This window comes from Oncorhynchus clarkii, chromosome 20, assembly GCF_045791955.1.
Source record: "Oncorhynchus clarkii lewisi isolate Uvic-CL-2024 chromosome 20, UVic_Ocla_1.0, whole genome shotgun sequence".
In the NCBI taxonomy this organism is placed as follows: Eukaryota; Metazoa; Chordata; class Actinopteri; order Salmoniformes; family Salmonidae; genus Oncorhynchus; species Oncorhynchus clarkii.
The window spans coordinates 43,870,640-43,892,100 of NC_092166.1; the positions used below are offsets into that span (position 1 = coordinate 43,870,640).

The following is a 21,461-nucleotide window of genomic DNA, read 5'->3' on the forward strand; positions in this document are numbered from 1 at the left end:
AGATAAATAAGTGCACTCAGGCTATCCGGAAGGCTAAAGTTAGCTACTTTAAGGAGCAGTTCTCTCTGTGGGTCTAACCAAGAAGTTCTGGAACATTAAAGACCTGGAGAATAAACCCGCCTCGCAGCTGCCCATGTCCCTTAATGTTAATATGGTTGTTACTGATACGGAGTGTATGACTGAGCTCTTTAAGATGACCACTTCATTAAGTCAGGATTCTTATTTGACTCAGCCATTCCTCCTTGCCCATCCAACATTTCCTCATCTCAGAGCCCTTCTAATGCTACTAGCCCTCATGTTCCTCGCCCTTTGTCCCCTGCCCAGCTACAAATGTTTTCGCTGCAGGCGGTCACTAAGTCTGAGGTGCTAAAGAAGCTCCTTACACTTGACACCAAAAAAAAAATTGGGTCAGATCCTTTAAGGTTGCAGCCCCTATCATTGCCAAGCCTGTCTCTCCTCTCCGTGGCGCACCTGCCTGGTTGAAATTTTAGGCTGAATTTTGATGTATGGTTTGTCCTCTGGGTTTCGCCTGCCATATCAGTTATGTTATACGCAGACATTATTTTAACAGTTTTAGAAACTTTAGGTGTTTTCTATCCAATACTACCATACATATGCATATCCTATTTTCTGGGCCTGAGTAACAGGCAGTTCACTTTAGGCACGCTTTTCATCCGGCCGTCAAAATACTGCCTCCTACCCCAGAGAGGTTAAATTCTCTACAACAAAGCGTTCAATGCCCTTAACCTTGTTCTGAACACCTCCAAAACAAAGTGAATGTGGTTCGGTAAGAAAAATCCCCTCTCCCCACAGGTGTGATTGCTACCTCAGGGTTTAGAGCGTGAAGGAGTCACCTCATACAAGTACTTGGGAGTATGGCTAGACTGTACACTATCCTTCTCTCCGCACATATCCTAGCTGCAGGCTAAGGTTAAAGATACTTGGTTTCCTCTATTGTAAATCACTCCTCTTTCACCCCAGCTGCCAAAACAAACCCACGATTCAGATGACCATCCTACTCATGCTAGATTACGGAGACCTCATTTATAGATTGGCAGATAAGGGTGCTCTCGAGCAGCTAGATGTTCTTCACCATTCGGCCATCAGATTTGCCACCAATGCTCCTTATAGGACACATCACTGCACTCTATACTCCTCTGTAAACTGGTCATCTCTGTATACCCGTCGCAAGACCCAATGGTTGAGGCTTATAAAATCCTCTTAGGCCTCACTCCCCCCTATCTGAGATCTCTACTGCAGCCCCCATCCTCCACATACAACACCCGTTCTGCCAGTCATATTCTGTTAAAGGTCCTCAAAGCACACATCCCTGGGTCACTCCTCTTTTCAGTTCGATGCAGCTAGCGACTGGAACGAGCTGCAACAAACACTCAAACTGGACAGTTTTATATCCATCTTTTCATTCAAAGACTCAATTATGGATACTTACTGACAGCTTTGTGTGATGCATTATCTACCTTCTTGCCTTTATTGGGCACAGACAACCGCACAATGTTTGAACAATTTTTTGTGCTGCTACCATGTTGTCCTGCTGCAATGTGTTGCTGCCATGCGGTGTTGTCTCTATGTAGTGTTTTGTCCTAACACACACACGTTTTAAATCCCAGCCCCTGTCCCACCAGGAGGCCTTTGGCCTTTTGATAGGAATTTGTTCTTATTTACAATGACGGCCTAACAGACTTGCCTAGTTTAAAAAAATTATATTTAATATTTTATTTAAGTACCATTAATGATGTTCATGTAATAAATATATAAAAAGGCAGAACTTGTTTAATAACTTATGGTTACCATTTCCAGGGGGGTAAATATGGTAAAACCAGTCATTTAATTAACAAAGCAAGTAACTCACCGGTTTGGCAATTTGCCTTGTTCTTTGGCAGCTTTGTAGTAAATGTAGTTGGTTTCTTCACTCCAAGTTCACGAGAAACCAAAAATGCACACATTGGTTTAACTCGCCTAAATAGATGCCACCATTAAAGCAATATTTACATTTCTTAAAAATATATATTTTTCAAAGTTCCGTTTTCGCTATTTTATAGAAACAAAACAAAATTAGGTTCTAAGTCTGCAACAATGCTTAAATCACATCAGGATACCACTTTAGATGTGTGGTAAAAATGTAGGAAACTGCAATTTTAGGGTGTAGATACCTTTAACCTGTTGAATCTATGGGGGCACTATTTCATTATTGGATAAAAAAAAAACGTGCCCGTTGCTATCTAACAGAGTCTACTCATTGAAAACATCTGAAGTTCTTCAAAGGTAAATGATTTTATTTGAATACTTTTCTGGTTTTTGTGAAAATGTTGCCTGCTAAATGCTAACGCTAATGCTACGCTAGCTAGCTACTGTTACACAAATTATTGTTTTCCTATGGTTGAGAAGCATATTTTGAAAATCTGAGATGACAGTGTTGTTAACAAAAGGCTAAGCTTGAGAGCTAGCATATTTATTTAATTTCATTTGCGATTTTCATGAATAGTTAACGTTGCGTTATGGTAATGAGCTTAGGTCTTTAGCTTAAGATAAATAGGATCCCGGATCCGGGTTTGCTCGCCGCAACTGGTTAAATTCAAGTGTGCAAACGTGATTGCAGAGTTTTCTAAATAAAATCACCACTGGATTGATGCCAATAATCATGATATCATTCTGCCAGGTAGGCATACATTCATTTGTAGTAATGTGCAGTGTGCACAGCTGTCAAAGGCAAAAAGGTGGCCATTTGAAAAATCTCAAACATAACATTTTGATTTATTTAACACGATTCCATGTGTCATTTCATAGTTATGTCTACATTATGCTACAATGTAGAAAATAGTAAATATAAGATAAAAACCCTTGAATGAGTAGGTGTTCTAAACCTTTTGACCGGTAGTATACATCAATCATTTCAAAGCTCACTACATTGTATTACACAATTTCAAAGCCCATTTCATAAAGAACGTTAAACGCGACTACATTTAGTAACTTTGAAGAGATGGTAATTGGGTCTAAACGTTTGGCATTTGTAGTGTAAGAATGTCAAAGATAAATACAACGCAGAGGACTAGAATTAACTATAAATGGAAAGTTATTTCAGTTAGGCTTTTCAAACATATATTTAGAATCAGTTACGACTGTCAGTCCTGAACGCATAGCTACATGTGCTATGTTTTCATTGGTCAGAATCGGCTATACATTGAGTCTGGAGCAGGATACTTGTTATTTGGCCATTGGCCCAGTTGTACCGCAAGGACTTCGAAATTGGTCAGCCACAGGCTAGGGGGTTATAAATTGCATCCTGTCACTGTTCCATGGAGAGAATTACTGAGGACAGGGGAGCATGAACATCTACCTAACCGCATGATTTGTTCTTTGAATAAAACCTATTTACCTCCCCTTGATTTGCTTTGGCGTCTGTGTTATTGAAGATTAACATCAACTGCTAACAGTTGGTGCCATGACCCGGATTAATTGTTTTTCTTGCTGTTGAGACCAACTGTGTGTTGATCCAGACTGATGGCAGAAGCGCTGTGTCTAGTAGACCAATATCATCTTAACATAAGCCTTCAACAAGCTTTTTGAAGTGAACATAAGTTTTTATGGGTAGGCAGGCCTTACAAAGACAAATGTGGTCTAGAAGAGGTTTGAGTTTGGGGTCACTTAGAAATGTCCTTGTTTTTGAAAGAAAAGCACATTGTCCATTAAATTATCAAATTGATCAACATCAAATTGATTGTTAATGTTGTAAATGACTATTGTAGCTGTAAAAATGTAATATAGGCATACAGAGGTCCATTATCAGCAACCATCACTCCTGTGTTCCAATGGCACGTTATGTTAGCTAATCCAAGTGTATCATTAATAAAGGCTAATTGATCATTAGAAAGCACTTGCAATTATGTTAGCACAGCTGAAAACTGTTGTTCTGATTAAATAAGCAATAAAACTGGCCTTCTTTAGGCTAGATGAGAATCTGGATTAGTCGATTAGTCTCAAAATGGCCACAACAAAATAACTTTCTTCTGAAACTCGTCAGTCTATTCTTGTCCTGAGAAATTAAGGCTATTCCATGCAAGAAATTGAAGATCTCGTACAAGGCTGTGTACTACTCCCGTCACAGAATACAAACTTACTAACCAGAATAGAAAGAGTGGGAGGCCCATGTGCACAACTGAGCAAGAGGACAAGTACATTAGTGTATAGTTTGAGAAAGACACCTCACAAGTCCTCAACCGGCAGCTTCATTAAATAGTACCCGCAAAACACCAGTCTCAATGTCAACAGTGAAGAGGCGACTCCAGCATGCTGGCCTTCTAGGCAGAGTTCCTATGTCCAGTGTCTGTTCTTTTGCCCATCTTAATCTTTTCTTCTTGTTGGCCAGTGAGATATGGCTTTTTCTCTGCAACTCTGCCTAGAAGGCTAGCATCCCGGAGACACCTTAAAGCAAATTGTTTGTCTATTTCAAAAACAAGAACATTTCTAAGTGACACCAAACCTTTGAACAGTAGTGTACAAACATATCTTTTTGGGTTAAATAAATATCAAAATATAGATATTATAATGGCATTATTAAGTGAGAAAAACACTCTGGAAAAGGGCAGAACAGCTCCTCCGGATGAGAGCATGAAAAACATTTTAAATTCACTGTCTAGTCTATGAAGAACCATTTCAAAGTAGAGAAGTGTAGGCAAGAAAGAAATATTCCATCATTGTTGACAAAGATGGAATTTGTCTGATATACAAAAAGCTTGGGGAAAAATACAGAATGTCTAATTCCTTGACAAAGACACCAGTATTTAACCATTTTAGCCAAAGTAAGGAAACGGGATGAGAATTTATCTGGAGAATCATGACCGGACATTGAAGAGAGATAGAAAGTTTAATGGCTCTTGGTGAACAGAACCTTGAAATAAGAGATTCAACAATTCCCATAACTAATGACAGAGACAAAACTATGGCGCAATCGTCGACAGGTTGTCACGACTGGACAGAGACATCAAATTAACATAATAAACCGTGCAGGTTCCAAGTGAAACCAATAACATTACTCGTTCAGCAAAAGAGAAACCTGGTGTATGTCATTATTGCGAGATTTCTGGTCACCGGCAACGAGAATGTCAGAAAAGATAACGTGTTCTTATGGAGACTGGCCAGGAGAAGCAGGGACCATCCAAGGAAAAACAGAAATAAGACAACCGCCCCAACAACAATGCTGTGGAGGTAAACAGACCCCTCTTACGTCCCATCTCAGACGGTGTACATATGAAATCAGAACATGGTCAACTTTGCAGTAGATTTATTTTGTAGATGCGGGTGCTAAAGTCACATATCTTATGCAAACATGTCCTCAGTACACGGGCAAGATAAGGGCAACAATTTCTATTGGTCCAATGAAGATTGATGCAGGGGTGCGGATTGGATCATTTGCACAACTTATTTTAGTGCTTTGATGTTATCATGGAATTTGACTCTACATTGAACATTTGAAGGAAAGGTGACGATCCCCGAAGGGGTCTCCCCCTTCTCTGGAGAACAAAGCTGACCTAGACTCAACCAACCAGCCACATCACTCGCCGTGGAAGTCGAAGAAGGCGTCCTCTGACAAAGGGAATCTCCATAAAGATGTTGAGCCCGGAACTGACAGACCAGAAACAGCTTTTGGATCCAGAGGTACCTGCGTCTTCGTCCTCAGCTCGGTCTCCCTTTTCGGTGGATCTACATCGGTTCAGATCCTCAGAGCTCCCAGCCTCACCAGACCATGAGGCTGCCTGAGAGACCAGCCCATTCAACATCAGCGGTTGTCATTGTAGGCAGCTTTATGGTGAGAAACATCTCGGTCCCAAAGGCAAAAACCCTGTGCGACCCAGGAGCACAGGACATAACAAGGCTTCTTCCGACTGTTCTACCACAGATGCCGGGAGCTGACACTGTCGTAGTCCAAGTGGGGTCAAACGACATCCGGAGGGCTAGCTCGGAACATTTGAAAATAGGTTTTTAAAAATAACTGATTTTAGCATTAAAAGACAAAAAAACAGCCAATAATTTCAGGTCCAATACCATCGTTGGGCCGCGGGTGTGAAAGATTCAGCAGACTGCTGGCTTTACACATCTGGCTAAAAGAGTACTGTAGCTCTGCTGGAGTCAATTTTATTGATAACTTTGACACCTTCTGGAAACAGAAGATACTCTACAGGAATGATGGAGTCCATGTATTGTATGTACCCCTAATTGCACCAAATGCATCGGTTTATCCTACAGCTAAAAAACAGAGTTACACTGTTAGCACTGAGGCAGTGTAAATAAAATGAGTAAGTCTACCTCTGATAAGCGTCCCAGTAAAGCATTAAAAATAGCCCATATTAACATGTAGCCTAAGAAACAAGGTCCATGAAGTCAATAACTTGTAACAGATGACATTCATATTATGACTCTCAAACTCACTTAGATAATACCTTTGATGATAGTGGTAGCAATACATGGTTAACATCTAATGAAAAGACAGAAATGCCTACTGAGGTGGTGTTGCGGTCTATATTCAGAACCACATTCCTGTAAAAGCTTAGAGACGATCTAATGGTAAATACTGTTGAAGTAATATGGCTACAGGTTCATCTGTCTCACCTAAAGCCCATTCTTGTGGGGAAGCTGCTATAGACCAAGTGCTAACAGTCAGTATCTGGATAATGTGTGTGAAATGCATGTGATCAACGGAGAAGTATATTTTCTGGGTGATTTAAATATTGACTGGCTATCATCAAGCTGCCCACTCAGGAAAAAACTTCAAACAGTAACCAGTGCCTGCAATCTGGATCAGGTTGTCAGTCAACCTACCAGGGTGGTTACAAACAGCACAGGAATTAAATCAATGTATTGATCATATTTTTACTAACGCTGCAGAAAATTGCTTTAAAGCAATACCCAAATCCATAGGATGTAGTGATCATAATATAGCCATATCTAGGAAATCCAAAGTTCCAAAGGCTGGGCCTAATATAGTGTATAAGAGGTCATACAAGAAGTTTTGTAGTGATTCATATGTTGATGATGTGAAGAATATATTTGCTGGTCTGTGGTGTGTAATGAGGAGCAACCAGACGCTGCACTTGACACATTTATGAAACTTACTTATTCCAGTTACTAATAAGCACGCATTTTTTTAAAAAGCAAGTAAAAACACACAGCTCTGCAAGGAGCTGTTAATGATGGCATATTTCAATGAACTGATGAAAACTAACCAAGCGCGCGCCAGGACAAATTGTCTACAGAAATAAAGCAACTTAAAAATCAAGAAATTAAACCAAGACAAAAAAAAAGGCAGATGAAAGTCAACTTCTGGAGAAACCCTGACAAAAAACGAGGTCCTGCTCCTCCTCTCCATGACAGACGCAGGAGGGATGCCGCTTACTTCTATCCACCCCCGTCTGATCAACGCTCTACAACCAGCGCCTCATCTGCTTCCAGTGCCAGTTCTCTTATACAACGAGAGACTGGGCCGACGGAAGGACAGAGGTGGCCGTGGGTACCGACGAGATGCCGCACCCAACGGGGTAAGAAGAAATTACTACCAAAGGCCGTTCACAATGTCCCAGAACCCACGAGACTGTAGGTTTTTAATTTATCAAGCAAGATAGCTCACTGCCCATATTTCATTGTGTAATAAAGGGTTATCTTCTGTGCCTACAACTCAGTGCAACGATTTTGATGTTAAGATAGACATGTTTAAGTTCTTTAGAAACAACCTTAGGGGAGCTAAAGTATTCCCCTATTCGTGATATTTCTACTGAACATGTAGGTTTCTCACCTGCATATACTCCAACTCCTTTTAGAAGTAAGAGTTATTTTGTACCTCCAGCCAATCACAATCACTCTATTAAGACATATTGCAGACTTGCTGAAAAAGGATGTTCATCTTAGAACAAACACGAGTACATAACTTTCCATAATTTACCTAACAAGCGTCGCTTGATTTACAATCCGATACGTCAGTCCTTACCCGCCCTGCTGATAAGGGTGGGTCGGTTGTACTCATGGATAGGACAGTTTAATGTAAATGAGGGTCATAGACAACTGTTTGACAACACCTTTTACCAGAAACTCAGAAGTGACCCCACTGCCCAATTTCAGAACACAATCTTTATGGTCCTAGATGGGTATTTAAGTAAAAATAAAACAACTTTTTGGCTATTCAACACCCTAAAATTGGCACTTTTTATACTTTGCCAGAAATTACACAATGTTACAAATCCTCCAGGGCGCCCTATTGTAATGGACCCTCTATCTACTTTTGTATTAGACCACACACAGAACAGCTCCCCTCCTTTGTAAAGGACACCAGCAGTATGATCTCTTAATGAATCTCTTGGTCCTCTCCCCGAGAATACTGTTAGTTACTTTTGATGTTGTCGTTATACACACACACACATTTTCCACATGAGGGCCGTATTGAAGCTATGGAACATTTTCTTCTGCAATGTGACCCTAATGAACTACCTTCCAGTGCATGCATAACAATGGCTGAAATAGAACTCATACACTACTTGTGAGTAATAAATGAGTACTAAATTATTTCTTTATTCAGATGAAGGGTACTGCTATGGGATCCCCCATGGCTCCTGTGGGTTACATGGAGAAACAGTATTTTAAATCCTCTCAAATGTTCTTGCCTAACATTATTTTTTTTCTATGGAGGGGTGATGCAAAACAGCTCCAGGCGTTCCATGCTTTTCTTAACTCCTGTTCTGAGCATCTGAGATTTACTATGCAATCTGATAAACGGCAAATCAATTTTCTTGATCTTCTGATCTTGTGTGAAGATAATGTTCTATACACTGACCTTTACAGGAAACCTACTGATCGTAACAGTTTGATGAGGGCTGATAGTGGTCACCCACTTCTCTTGAGAAACAGTTTGCCCTACAGCCAATTCTGTCTAATCAAAAGAATGTAAAAAAACAAAATCAGATTGACATAAATATGAGTACAAAAACGGTCAGATTAATACTGCCATTGAGAAAATTAAAAACATGACCTCGAGTCTCGCAAAAATAAGCATTCTTGCGTTCTAACTAACAAATTAAGGGAATCGTTCAAACATTGGCACAGTCTAAGATCCGATGATGGGATCGGCACTGCGTTTTCGGACCTTCCCTTGGTCGTATATTTCCGCGGGGAAGAAACCTCAGAGATCAGCTGGTAAACTGATTTACCACCCCAGGATATCCCTGCACAACGTGTATTTGCACACCTACTGGATGGAAACTACAAGTGTAGTGGCTGTGCTCAATGCAATGGCACTTATAAATGTAGATCCTTCAAACATCCCCAAACAGGGAAACAGATCCCAATCAAAGGTGTTATCACATGCGCCACTAAGGCAGTTATTTATCTTATAACTTATCCTTGTTAAAAATTGTGGGTAAAACAAAGCGCAAATAAAAAGTACCCATCTCGGAGCATCGTAGCACCATTAGGTGCAAAAACTCGACATACCCAGTTGCGGCCCACTTTTTTTGAAGAAAACCACTCGATTTCGTCTCTACGTTACATTGGCATCGAACATGTCATCCTCCCTAGGAGAGGGGTTGACCTCAAATGTATTGTTAAAACGAGAGGCTGGGCCTCCCGGGTGGCGCAGTGGTTAAGGGCGCTGTACTGCAGCGCCAGCTGTGCCATCAGAGTCCCTGGGTTCGCGCCCAGGCTCTGTCGTAACCGGCCGCGACCGGGAGGTCCGTGGGGCGACGCACAATTGGCCTAGCGTCGTCCGGGTTAGGGAGGGATTGGTCGGTAGGGATCTCCTTGTCTCATCGCGCACCAGCGACTCCTGTGGCGGGCCGGGCGCAGTGCGTGCTAGCCAAGGTTGCCAGGTGCACGGTGTAGCCTCCGACACATTGGTGCGGCTGGCTTCCGGGTTGGAGGCGCGCTGTGTTAAGAAGCAGTACGGCTGTTTGGGTTGTGTATCGGAGGACGCATGACATTCAGCCTTCGTCTCTCCCGAGCCCGTACGGGAGTTGTAGCAATGAGACAAGATAGTAGCTACAACAACAATTGGATACCACGAAATTGGGGAGAAAGGGGTAAAAAAATTAAATAAAAACAAATAAAAAAAAACGAGAGGCTGCCTGGATCTTTAATTTAAAGACCCTCGCTCCTGTCAGTCTCAACGTAGACTTTGATCTGAAGCCATTCTTGTGATATAGCTATTGTAAAGGTTTGTAGGCTTATGTAGCCAAATTGTATCTAAGATCTTAAGCTATCCCAATAGTTTTTTTGTATGCCATTTTAATATGAAAATTAACCAATTATCAGGCCACACCCCGCCATGATTACAAAACATCTGCGTGTATCTTTTGACACTATATAAAATTAGTTTGTCATTATACCCTGACGAAGACAGCTTGTCTGTCGAAACGTTGGACAAGTATTTTTGCATCTGACCTCCTAGAGTGCGCGGCGCTCCTTCATTATTATTTTTTTTTTAAGTGTTCCACTCCTCTCCTAAATAGGTGTGCGTTTCTTTCGCCTGTAGACTAATAAGCACGCACCCACTAAGAAAATGACTCAAAGCTGTTCAAATCTTCATTAATCCAAGGGAATTTAAAAATGGTATGGTTGAGAGGGATGAGGCAAAGGGTAAGTCTGGCAGCCTAACTGATTAGCACATTTTTTTAAATTGTTATTAAACTAAATAAAGTTCACTATGAAACAAAGAAATTATATAAAGAATGATAGTAAAAAAGCATTGGTGCACCTTAAAACACTGACACTACACATCCAAGTATATCAGACCAAATTATGAAAGACAAGAATTGTACACTTCAATTCCGTAAAGTCAGTGGAGAAGAGGTGAACATTTATTTATTTTTGTCCATCAACAATGACAAGCCACCGGGGTCTGACAATCTCAATGGAAAATGACAGGATAATAGCAGGCGGTAATAAATTGTGAAAATTGAGAAGAGTCAACTGCTTTGAGTAACACTAATTGTACACTGTCATGGTCAAAACATATTGATGCAGTAGTAGCTAAGATGGTCTATAATAAAGCGATGCGCTGCCTTAACACTATCAACAAGGCAGGTCCTACAGGCCCCAGTTTTGTAGCACCTTGACTGTTCAGTCTTGTGGTCAGGTGCCACAAAAAAGGACTTGCAATTGGCTCAGAACAGGGCAGAACAGCTGGCCCTTGCATGTACGCTGAGAGCTAATATTAATAATGTGCATGTCAATCTCTCCTGGCTGAAAGTAGAGGAGAGATTGACTTCATCACTACTTTTATTTATGAGAGGTATTGACATGTTGAATGCACCAAGCTGTCTGTCTAAACTACTGGCACACAGCTCAGACACCCATGCATACCCAACAAGACATTCCACAAGCGGTCTCTTCACAGTCCAAGTCCAGAACAGACTATGGGAGGCACACAGTACTATATAGAGCCATGACTACATGGAACTATTCCACATCAAGTAACTGACGCAAGCATTAAAATAAATATATATATATATATATATATATATATATATATATATATATATATATATATATAATAAAAAATTATGGAAAAGCGGGGACTGGGAAACAACAAACATTGGCACAGACACTATGCATACACATGGATTTAGTACTGTATATATGTGGTAGTGGTAGGGGCCTGAAGGCACACAGTGTTCTGAAATCTGTGAATGTATTGTAATGATTTAAAACTGTATAAACTGCCTTAATTTTGCTGGAACCCAGAAAGAGTAGCTGCTGCTTTGGCATAATAAATACATCATCCATAATAGATACATCATACAACATGGCACACCATGTAATCCAGCTACTCTGATGCTTCCTCCAGATACCACATTACTTGAACATGACAGTTGTGAGTTGGTTTTGGACCAGCTCTGATGGGTTTATTAAGAATCATCCACTGGAGAATCAAGCATTGTGGAGGGGGGTGTGAGGAATGCAGGCTGGGCAGTTAATACAATGTGAAAGTGAAAGGCATGTTACCTGGAGGAACATCAGCACAGGTAGTGACTTTGACAGAAGTATGTAAGCACGCTGAAGGAAAAACAGCTAATATCTACAGACTCAAGGTATTCATGATATCACTGGGAGCTCCTGTGATATTAGACATCGCACACAAGCAGTTATTGACAAATACACACCCACCTTCATCTATTTTTTCCCTCTTTGCTACAGGAAAAGCATCACTGCTGGTTGGCAAGTGCTTCTGGCCTTGGTTGGGTGCTTGTAGACTCCTTGCATTTAAACCTGTGATGAAATGGAAAATAATGACCAAAAACAAAGGATTTAAGTTTTCTATTTTCAAATGTTTGACAAAAACAACCTTGTCAGGGATTTGTCTGATAAGGAAACATGGACAACAAATAACTGGGTTAACACTTACAGGTGGAATACTCATAAGTAATTAATGTACTGTTTAGGTTATACAATTCAGATATGCATGACAGAAAAACACAGTACCATTACATTAACAGATCATATGGCAACTTACAGCACGTTTGTAAAGTAGACCTCAGACCCCTTGACTTTTTCCACAGCCTTATTCTAAAATGTATGAAAATCCCCCCCCCCCCCCCCCAATCTACACACAATACCCCATAATGACAAAGCAAAAACAGGTTGACATTTTTACAAATGTATAAAAAAACAGAAATTAACACATTTACATAAGTATTCAGACCCATTACTCACTACTCCAATTTGCAAACCGGCCCAACGGCTCCACAGATGATGAAATATATTGCACACCACACTGCCTTTACCCACCTTCACAAAATTAAAGTCAAAATGCTGTTCACTGACTACAGCTCAACATTCAACAACATGGTGCCCTCAAAGCTCATCACCAAGCTCAGGACCCTGGCACTGAACACCTTCCACTGTAACTGGATCCTGGATTTCCTGACGGGCCGCCCCCCCAGTTGGTGAGGGTAGGCAACATCCGCCACGCTGACAAACACAGGGCCCTTCAGGGGTGTGTTCTTAGTCCCCTCCTGTACTGTACAACATACAAAACTGAAATATCAGAAGTATTCAGACCCTTACTCTTCACTCTGTTGAAACACCTTTGGCAGTGATCACAGCCTCGAGTCTTCTTGGATATGATGCTACAAGCTTGGCACACCTTTATTTGGGGGGGGGGGTTTCTCCCATTCTTCTCTGCAGATAGTCTCAAGCACCGTCAGGTGGGATGAGGTGCTTCGCTGCACAGCTATTTTCAGGTCTCTCCAGAGATGTTTGATCGAGTTCAAATCCGGGCTGGGCCACTCAAGGACATTGAGACTTGTCCCAAAGCCACTCCTGCATTGTCTTGACTGTGTGCTTATGGTCATTGTCCTGTTGGAAGGTGAACCGACCCCCAGTCGCAGGTCCTGAGCAGGTTTTCATTCAGGATCTCTGCTCTCTTCATCTTTCCCCTCAGTCCCTGCAGCTGAAAAACATCCAAAGCATTATGCTGCCACCACCATGCTTCACCGTAGGGATGGTGTCAGGTTTCCTCCAGACGTGACGCTTAGCATTCAGGGCAAAGAGTTCAATCTTGATTTCATCAGATCAGAGAATCTTGTTTCTCATGGAGTGCTTTAGGTGCCTTTTGGAAAACTCCAAGCGGCCGGTCATGTGCCTTTTAATAAAGAGTGTCTTCTGTCTGGCCACTACTATATAGGCCTGATTGGTGGAGTGCTGCAGGGTCAACTGTGGGAACCGCTATAGACAGGTGTTGCTTTACAAATCATGTCCAATCAATTGAATTTACCACAGGTCGACTCCAATCAAGTTGTAGAAACATCAAGGATGATCAATGGAAACAGGATGCACCTGAGCTCAATTTGGAGTCATTAGCAAAGGGTCTGAATACTTATGTAAATAAGGTATGTTTATTCTTTATAAATTTTGAAAAATGTATAAACTTGTTTTCGCGTTGTCATTATCTAGTGTTGTGTATAGATTGAGGGGAAAAATATTAAATTTTAGAATGCAATAAAATCAGGAAAAAGTCAAGGGGTCTGAATATTTTCCAAATGCACTGTACATGAAGTTGTGGGATCAAGCTTGTAAGATTCACATAATGGGCAGTTAGGTTTAATCCCAACACTCTCATACAATGCTGTTCATACCTGAAGAGAGGCTGGGGTTTTCAGTGGAGCAGCTTGCCATAGCTCTTACTGCAGGATGCCTGAGGCTAGCTATGGATCTCTGAGTGCCATAGGATTGAGGTTTCCTCAGGCCAGTGCTCATCAGCTTGGATTCTATAAATTCAACAATAAATTAGAGGTGATGACTGAGGGAATCAAAACAAAAAAGTGTCACATGCTTTGTAAACAATAGGTGTAGACTAACAGTGAAATGCTTTATTACTGGCCCTTCCTAATAATGCAGAGAAAGAATATAGAACAATAGAAAAGTAAAACAAGTAATACATACAATGAGTAACAATAACTTGGCAATAACTTGGCAATGCCTTGGCAATGCTTTCATAAAGTAGTCAGAACCCTTCCCTTATTTCACATTTTGTTACGTTACAGCCTCATAAAAAAACAGAAGTACCTGAACAGGTGGACTCCAAGTTATAGAAACATCTCAAAGATGAGTGTCATAACAAGGGTGGCCGGAGAAGTTTTACGTGTCCCCAACCGATTGTTTAAAAAAAAAATATTTTACTTATTTTGTATTTAATGTTGCCGCTGCCATCTCTTAACTTAACTTAACTTTGGGACATCAGGACTGCGATTACTCACCATGGAGTGACAGAATCCTTTTATTCCTTTAACGAGTCCAAAGCAAATGATATACTGCTTTCTCTGGAACAGGCCCAGACTCCCGTGATTTGCGTGAAGAGGCGGCGGCGAAAATGGGCCAGAGGGGCAGGCTGCTTTCCGAGAATTCGTATGCGATCGAATAAACCCCCACTTCATTCCATTCTGCTAGTAAAAGTGCAATCTTCGGAGAATAAAATCTATGACCTACACAGAAGATTAAACTACCAACGGGACATTCAAAACGGTAATATCTTATGCGTCATGGAGTCGTGGCTGAACGACGACACAATCAAAATACAGCTGGTGGTTTATACGCTGTACCAGCAGAACAGTAGCATCTGGTAAGACAAGGGGCGGCAGCCTATGTACATTTTTGTAAATAACAGCTGGTGCACGATATCTAAGGAAGACTCAAGCTATTGCTCACCTGAGGTAGAGTATCTCATGATAAACGGTAGACCACACTATCTACCTAGAGAATTCATCTGTATTTTCAGAGCTGTCTACATACCACCACAGACTGAGGCTGGCACTAAAGACAGCATTGAATAAGCTGTATTCCGCCATAAGAAAACACTAACCCAGAGGCGGAGCTCCAAGTAGCCGGGGACATTAATGCAGGGAAACTTAAATCTGTTTTACCAAATTTCTATCAGCATGTTAAATTTGCAACCAGAGGGAAAAAAAAAAAAAACTTTCAAAAACTCTAGACCACCTATACTCCACACAGAGACACATACAAAGCTCTCCCTTTGCCCTCCATTTGGCAAATCTGACCATAATTCCATCCTCCTGATTCCTGCTTACAAAAAGTAAAAAGCTTACAAAAAGTAAAGCAGGAAGCACCAGTGACCCGGTCAATAAAAAAGTAGTAAGATGAAGCAGATTCTAAGCTACAGGACTGTTTTGCTGGCACAGACTGGAATATGTTCCGGGATTCTTCCTATAGCATTGAGGAGTACACCATGTCAGTCATTGGCTACATCAATAAGTGCATCAATGACATCATCCCCACAGTGACTGTACATACATACCCCAACCAGAAGAAATTAATTACATGCAACATCCGCATTGAGCTAAAGGCTAGAGCTGCCGCTTTCAATGAGCGGGACTCTCACCCGGAAGCTTATAAGAAACACGCTACGATCTCTGACGGACCATAAAACAGGCAAAGCGTCAATACAGGACTACGGTCGAATCGTACTACACCGGTTCCGAGCTTACCAGACGAGCTAAACTACCGCTAAGCTTGCGTCGAGGAAAATAACACCGAAACATGCATGAGAGCACTAGCTGTTCCGGAAGACTCACGTTCTCCGCAGCCGATGTGAATAAGACCTTTACACATGTCAATATTCACAAGGCTGCGGGGCCAGACGGCATGCGCTGACCAACTATAGCAAGTGTCTTCACTGACATTTTCAAACTCTCCCTGTCGGAGTCTAATACCAACATGTTTCAAGCAGACCACCATCGTGCCTGTGCCCAAGAACACCAAGGTAACCTGCCTAAATGACTACCGACCTGTAGCACTGACGTCTGTAGACATGAAGTGCTTTGAAAGGTTGGTCATGACTCACATCAACACCATTATCCAGGAAACCCTAGACCCACTCCAATTTGCATACCGCCCCAAAAGATCCACAGACAATGCAGTCTCTATTGCACTCCACACTGCCCTTTCCCACCTGGACAAAAGGAACACCTATGTGAGAATACTATTCATTGACTACAGCTCAGCATTCAACACCATAGTGCCCTCAAAGCTCATCAATAAGCTAAGGACCCTGGGATTAAACACCTCTCTCTGCAACTGGATCCTGGACTTCCTGACGGGCCTCCCCCAGGTGGTAAGGGTAGGTAACAACATCCGTCACGCTGATCCTCAACACAGGGGTCCCTCAGGGGTGCGTGTTCAGTCCCCTCCTGTACACTTATGACTGCATGGCCAGGCACGACTCCGACACCATCATTAAGTTTGCCGATGACAAGTGGTAGGCCTGATCACCGACAACGATGAGACTGCCTACAGGGAGAAGGTCAGAGACCTGGCCGTGTGGTGCCAGGACAACAACCTCTCCCTCAATGTGATCAAGACAAAGGAGAGGATTGTGGACTACAGGAAAAGGAGGACCGAGCACATCCCCATTCTCATCGATAGGGCTGTAGTGGAGCAGGTTGAGAGCTTTAAGTTCCTTGTTGTCCACATCAACAAACTAACATGGTCCAAGCACACCAAGATGTGAAGAGGGCACAATAAAAACCTATTCCCCCTCAGGAGACTGACAAGATTTGGCCTGGGTCCTCAGATACTCAAAAGGTTCTACAGCATCCAGACTGGTTGCAGCACTGCCTCTTATGACAGCTGCTCAGCCTCCGACCGTAAGGGACTACAGAGGGTAGTGCGAACTGCCCAGTACATAAGTGGAGCCAAAATCCAGGACCTCTATACCAGGCGGTGTCAGAGGAAGGCCCTAAAAATTGTAAAAGATTCCAGCCACCCTAGTCATGGACTGTTCTCTCTGCTTACCAGAGCACCAAGTCTAGGTCCAAGAGGCTTCTAAACAGCTTCTACCCCCAAGCCATAAGACCCGAACATCTAATCCAATGGATACCCAGACTATTTGCATTGCATTTTTGTTTTGCAATAAATGTGCAAAAATGTCTAACCCTGTTATGAGATAGATTGATGACATTTTAGAATAAGGCTGTAACAAAATGTGGAAAACGTCCAGGGGTCTGAATACTTTCCGAACGTACTGAGTGTGTGTAAAGACGTAAATCTTAAATTGTATCTCTTGATTTTTCGCCGCTGCCTCCTCCTAGAACCTTTTTATCAAATGCGTTTGAGAAAGAGGATGTAAGGAATCAGGGAAGTATGATTGAGAGTCCCTTTAGTCTGTCTCAGTACTCTAAAATGGCTTCTTCTCCCCATATCATTTCCTTCATGAACACAGAGGTAAAAGGAAAAGATAAGTTTCCACTATATTGCTTTCACCTGCCATGTTCGGCCAAATCAGTAATCAGCAGAGGATAGGATACGAGGAAAGGTTTAAAACTTTGAGAGAGCCATATATACCCAACAGATTCAAAGGAACAGCTGCTCACCTGCAATTGTGCTACGCCTACAACTGGAAGTATCATCTGTCGAGGCCTAGGAGAGAAATGGAGGGAAAGAACTGGACAGCCTTGTAGAATCTGTTGATTCAATCTTACTAAATACAGTGGATGGGTTGGTAGAGGATAATATCAAACTCATAAATATAGCCTTCATATTAAAATGTTTAGATTTTTTTTTTTAAATATATCCTTTTGAGATGTAACCACACTTAGCATTCCCCATAGCCTACCTGCTGAGAAACAGTGACCGCAGCATGTCCCAGGGCATCTGCTCGTGTTTTGCATCTTCTGCTTGGTATGGCAGAGGATGGCTCCGAGGGGGCTGAAGCCACGGGGACTGTCTTGGTCTTTGGTGGGCGAGTCCATGATGGAAGCTGGGACACAGATCTCAGTGGGGGTAACAGTGATTTGGGTTTGGAGGTGACACCCTGGGGCTGAAGGAACATCTTCCTATAAGTGGCGAGTTTAGAGACAGCAGGTGGTTTAGCTGGTTTTGGCAGGATGCCCGAAGATAACTTTTTCCGCACATCTGAGTGTCTCTCTGGTTTCCTTAAAGCCGTAGATGTAACCATGGGAGTGGATGTGAGCCGAAAGTTGGGACCCAACTCCAGAGTATCATCCAAGGTGAAGGGGTCACCATCTCTCCCGGACGGGCCTGGTTGGGACTGTACCATATGTTCACGGACATCAACTTCAGCACTTTTTGTTGGTTCGTGGTCAGTTTGAAAAGGGGGGCGTGCATTGCCAACAATGGTCACTGGCTCAGTGGTTGCATTTACATGGGGGTTAGTTTGAAAAGTATTATTTAGAGGTTGTTTGGTACCATCATAAGTCTCTTGCTCAGTGATTGCATTGAACTTCATAGGACGGCAAGCTTCAAAAGTGTCTTTCATTGGCCTACTAATCTCCACAGCCTCCAGCGCAGTAGTCGTGACATTGGGCTCGTTGGTCCCAGTTTTGGGCTCCAGTGTTGGTTCAACCATAAGTTCAAAGGTGACGTTGTTCACCCTCTTGTCATCACACAAGGAACCAGATGTTGACGAGGACAATGGCACCGTATAGGACGCAGACATCTCACTATCAGGGCAAATTATGTATGTGACATTAGCATTTGAGAGACAGGAAGAGGCAACACTTGATTTTTGCACCACAACAGACACAGCAACCTCGGTCGTCAGGTTCTGTACCTTATGTTCTAAGGAATGCAGACTTTCTTTGCTGCCCTCGAATGCAGATATGTCATGGGTGCCCTCCAGGGAAGCTCTGGAACAGCTACTGGTTGATATAGTCTCCCTGAGAGCTGTTGGACTTCCCTGCAAACTGAGACTAAAATTAGAGCCCCTTTGCAAATCTTTATTTGCATCCTCTGGTTTAGTGAAACTCTCTTTCATAGAAATGCAAGTCTCCGGAGGTGTGTGTGACAAAGCCATTGTAGAGCTGCCAACAGTGGGCTCCACCATAGGCAAAAAGCAGGGGTCTATAGTGTCCTCAAATAAACTTTCTCCGGTGCAGTTCGGTAAAGTTTCATCTTGAATCCTGAAGATCTTTGAGGTACGTATGGGACTCAAAATTGGGGAGCAGGACTTCTGCCCGTTGAATCCCAGATGGCTGGGTTTTAAAATATGGGTGCGCATGGTTATTGGGTTAGAGGACCAGCGCTTGGCTCTGGGCTCCCCACTGATACCACTGTGCTGTGATGGTGTAGATGAATGACCGCTGTCTGAAAGAGGTGAAGTTTCTCCACTTATAACACTAAAGTCTGGCAGAGTCTCCATATGGAGTGACATTACAGGGGACGTCTGTATTTGGCCCGGGGCAGTCAAGGTGGATAGTTGGACAATTCAGTTGCGCTGTCTGACTGGTTATCTCTGGGCTGCTTTCAGACTGAATGGGATCTTCCTTGCAAATTGGTTGCTTAACTTAGAATCAATAGGCCTGACATTGGTGGAATGGGACTAATTGACACTGTTGGTGTCTCTTGGGTACTTCTTTGCTCCACAGAGCCAGGTGGCAGATTCCGTGCTTAATGCTTCAAAGCAGAAAAATGTTTGTGACCCCAGAGATCATTGGCAGTGAGGTTCAGATTGCCCTTGTCAGTGGCCTGTAGGGTAGAAATAGAAATTCCCATAATCAAATCAATGTACAAACAAAATTAGATACGCCCAACAGGCAATGGCTGCAGCTATGACTAGGTTAAATAACTTAATATTTTATGAGTTCAACCATAATAGGATAGACCCAATATGGAACAAATGGGAGGAACAGGGGCTAAATGTAGAGTTTATATGGGTAACATTCAAATTAATATTTTTCAACCTTCATAGATTAAACATATTTTCAATCTAAATAATAAATCACATTACAGATCAAGCTGTAAAGCTTTACAATACACCAACGTTTGCATTGTAGCGTCTACAGATGAAACATTATGGCGTTTTAAAGGGGACTGGAAACACTAAACAATCCTAACTAAAGAAATGTATTCAATCCACTAATGTTAAACATGTGCATTTAACATAGAAACATCTCTATTTTTCAGATTCTGATCTTGAACAATGTTTATTAACAATATGGGTAGCGTAATCTTGGCAGGATTTAACAAATGTTTTGTTTTGGCAGGGAGACACTGCCACAGGGAGGCACTTCGCCTCCACCAGACCTGAAAGGTTTCTCACAACTTTGACAGCTCTGCCATTGAGAATATTAAAAGGTAAGAAACTGTATACAATTCATTTTTATAATGATAATACACTGAACAAAAATAATACATGTAAAGTGTTGGTCCTATGTCAAAAATAATTTCTCAAATTTTGTGCACAAACTCTTTTTACGGCACTGATAGTGAGCATTTCTCATTTGCCAAGAATCCAGCCACCTGACAGGTGTGGCACATCAAGAAGCTGATTAAACAACATTGTCTCAGTGCACCAGATGTCTCAAGTTGAGGGAGTGTGCAATTGGCATGTTGAATGTAATAATGTCCGCCAGAGTGGTTGCCAGAAAATGTAATGTTAATTTCTCTACCATAAACCACCTCCAAATTATTAAATACTTTTTTTTACATAGTTGAATGTGCTGACAACAAAATCAAATGTATCAACCCATGGAGTCTACCAGGAGACAGGCCAGTACATCAGGAGACGTGGAGGCGGCCGTAGGAGGGCAACAACCCAGCAGCAGGACCGCTACCTCCGCCTTTGTGCAAGGAGGAGCACTGCCAGAGCCCTGCAAAATGACCTCCAGCAGGCCACAAATGTGCATGTGTCTGCTCAAACGGTCAGAAACAGACTCCATGAGTGTGGTATGAGGGCCCGACGTCCACAGGTGGGGGTTGTGGTTACAGCCCAACACCGTGCAGGACGTTTGGCATTTGCCAGAGAACACCAAGATTGGCAAATTCACCACTGGCGCCCTGAGCTCTTCACAGATGAAAGTAGGTTCACACTGAGCAGGTGACAGAGTCTGGAGACGCCGTGGAGAACGTTCTGCTGCCTGCAACATCCTCCAGCATGACCGATTTGGGGGTGGGTCAGTCATGGTGTGGGGTGGCATTTCTTTGGGGGGCCG

General features: G+C 42.4%; 1 protein-coding gene and 1 long non-coding RNA gene across 3 annotated transcripts in view; one reads left to right on the forward strand and one right to left on the reverse strand.

Annotated features, from left to right (window-relative positions):
• Positions 1-21,461, reverse strand: part of LOC139376388 (uncharacterized) — a 46,412-nt gene that overhangs the window by 20,144 nt on the left and 4,807 nt on the right. Inside the window, exons 2-5 of the mRNA XM_071118929.1 lie at positions 18,125-19,995; positions 17,883-17,928; positions 14,133-14,264; positions 12,163-12,264 (exon numbers count right to left, since the gene is read on the reverse strand). Of these exons, the coding sequence (XP_070975030.1) occupies positions 12,163-12,264; positions 14,133-14,264; positions 17,883-17,928; positions 18,125-19,681 (1,837 nt within the window). The 5' untranslated portion in view covers positions 19,682-19,995. The remainder of the gene's footprint in view (positions 1-12,162; positions 12,265-14,132; positions 14,265-17,882; positions 17,929-18,124; positions 19,996-21,461) is intronic.
• On the forward strand, positions 6,307-21,125 carry LOC139376392 (uncharacterized). 2 transcript variants are annotated; one of them, XR_011627914.1, is made up of 3 exons: positions 6,307-7,550; positions 20,514-20,604; positions 20,961-21,125. It is a non-coding gene; the product is annotated as an uncharacterized lncRNA (long non-coding RNA). The 2 variants fall into 2 exon arrangements; XR_011627913.1 differs by lacking the exon at positions 20,961-21,125 and adding an exon at positions 20,737-20,931.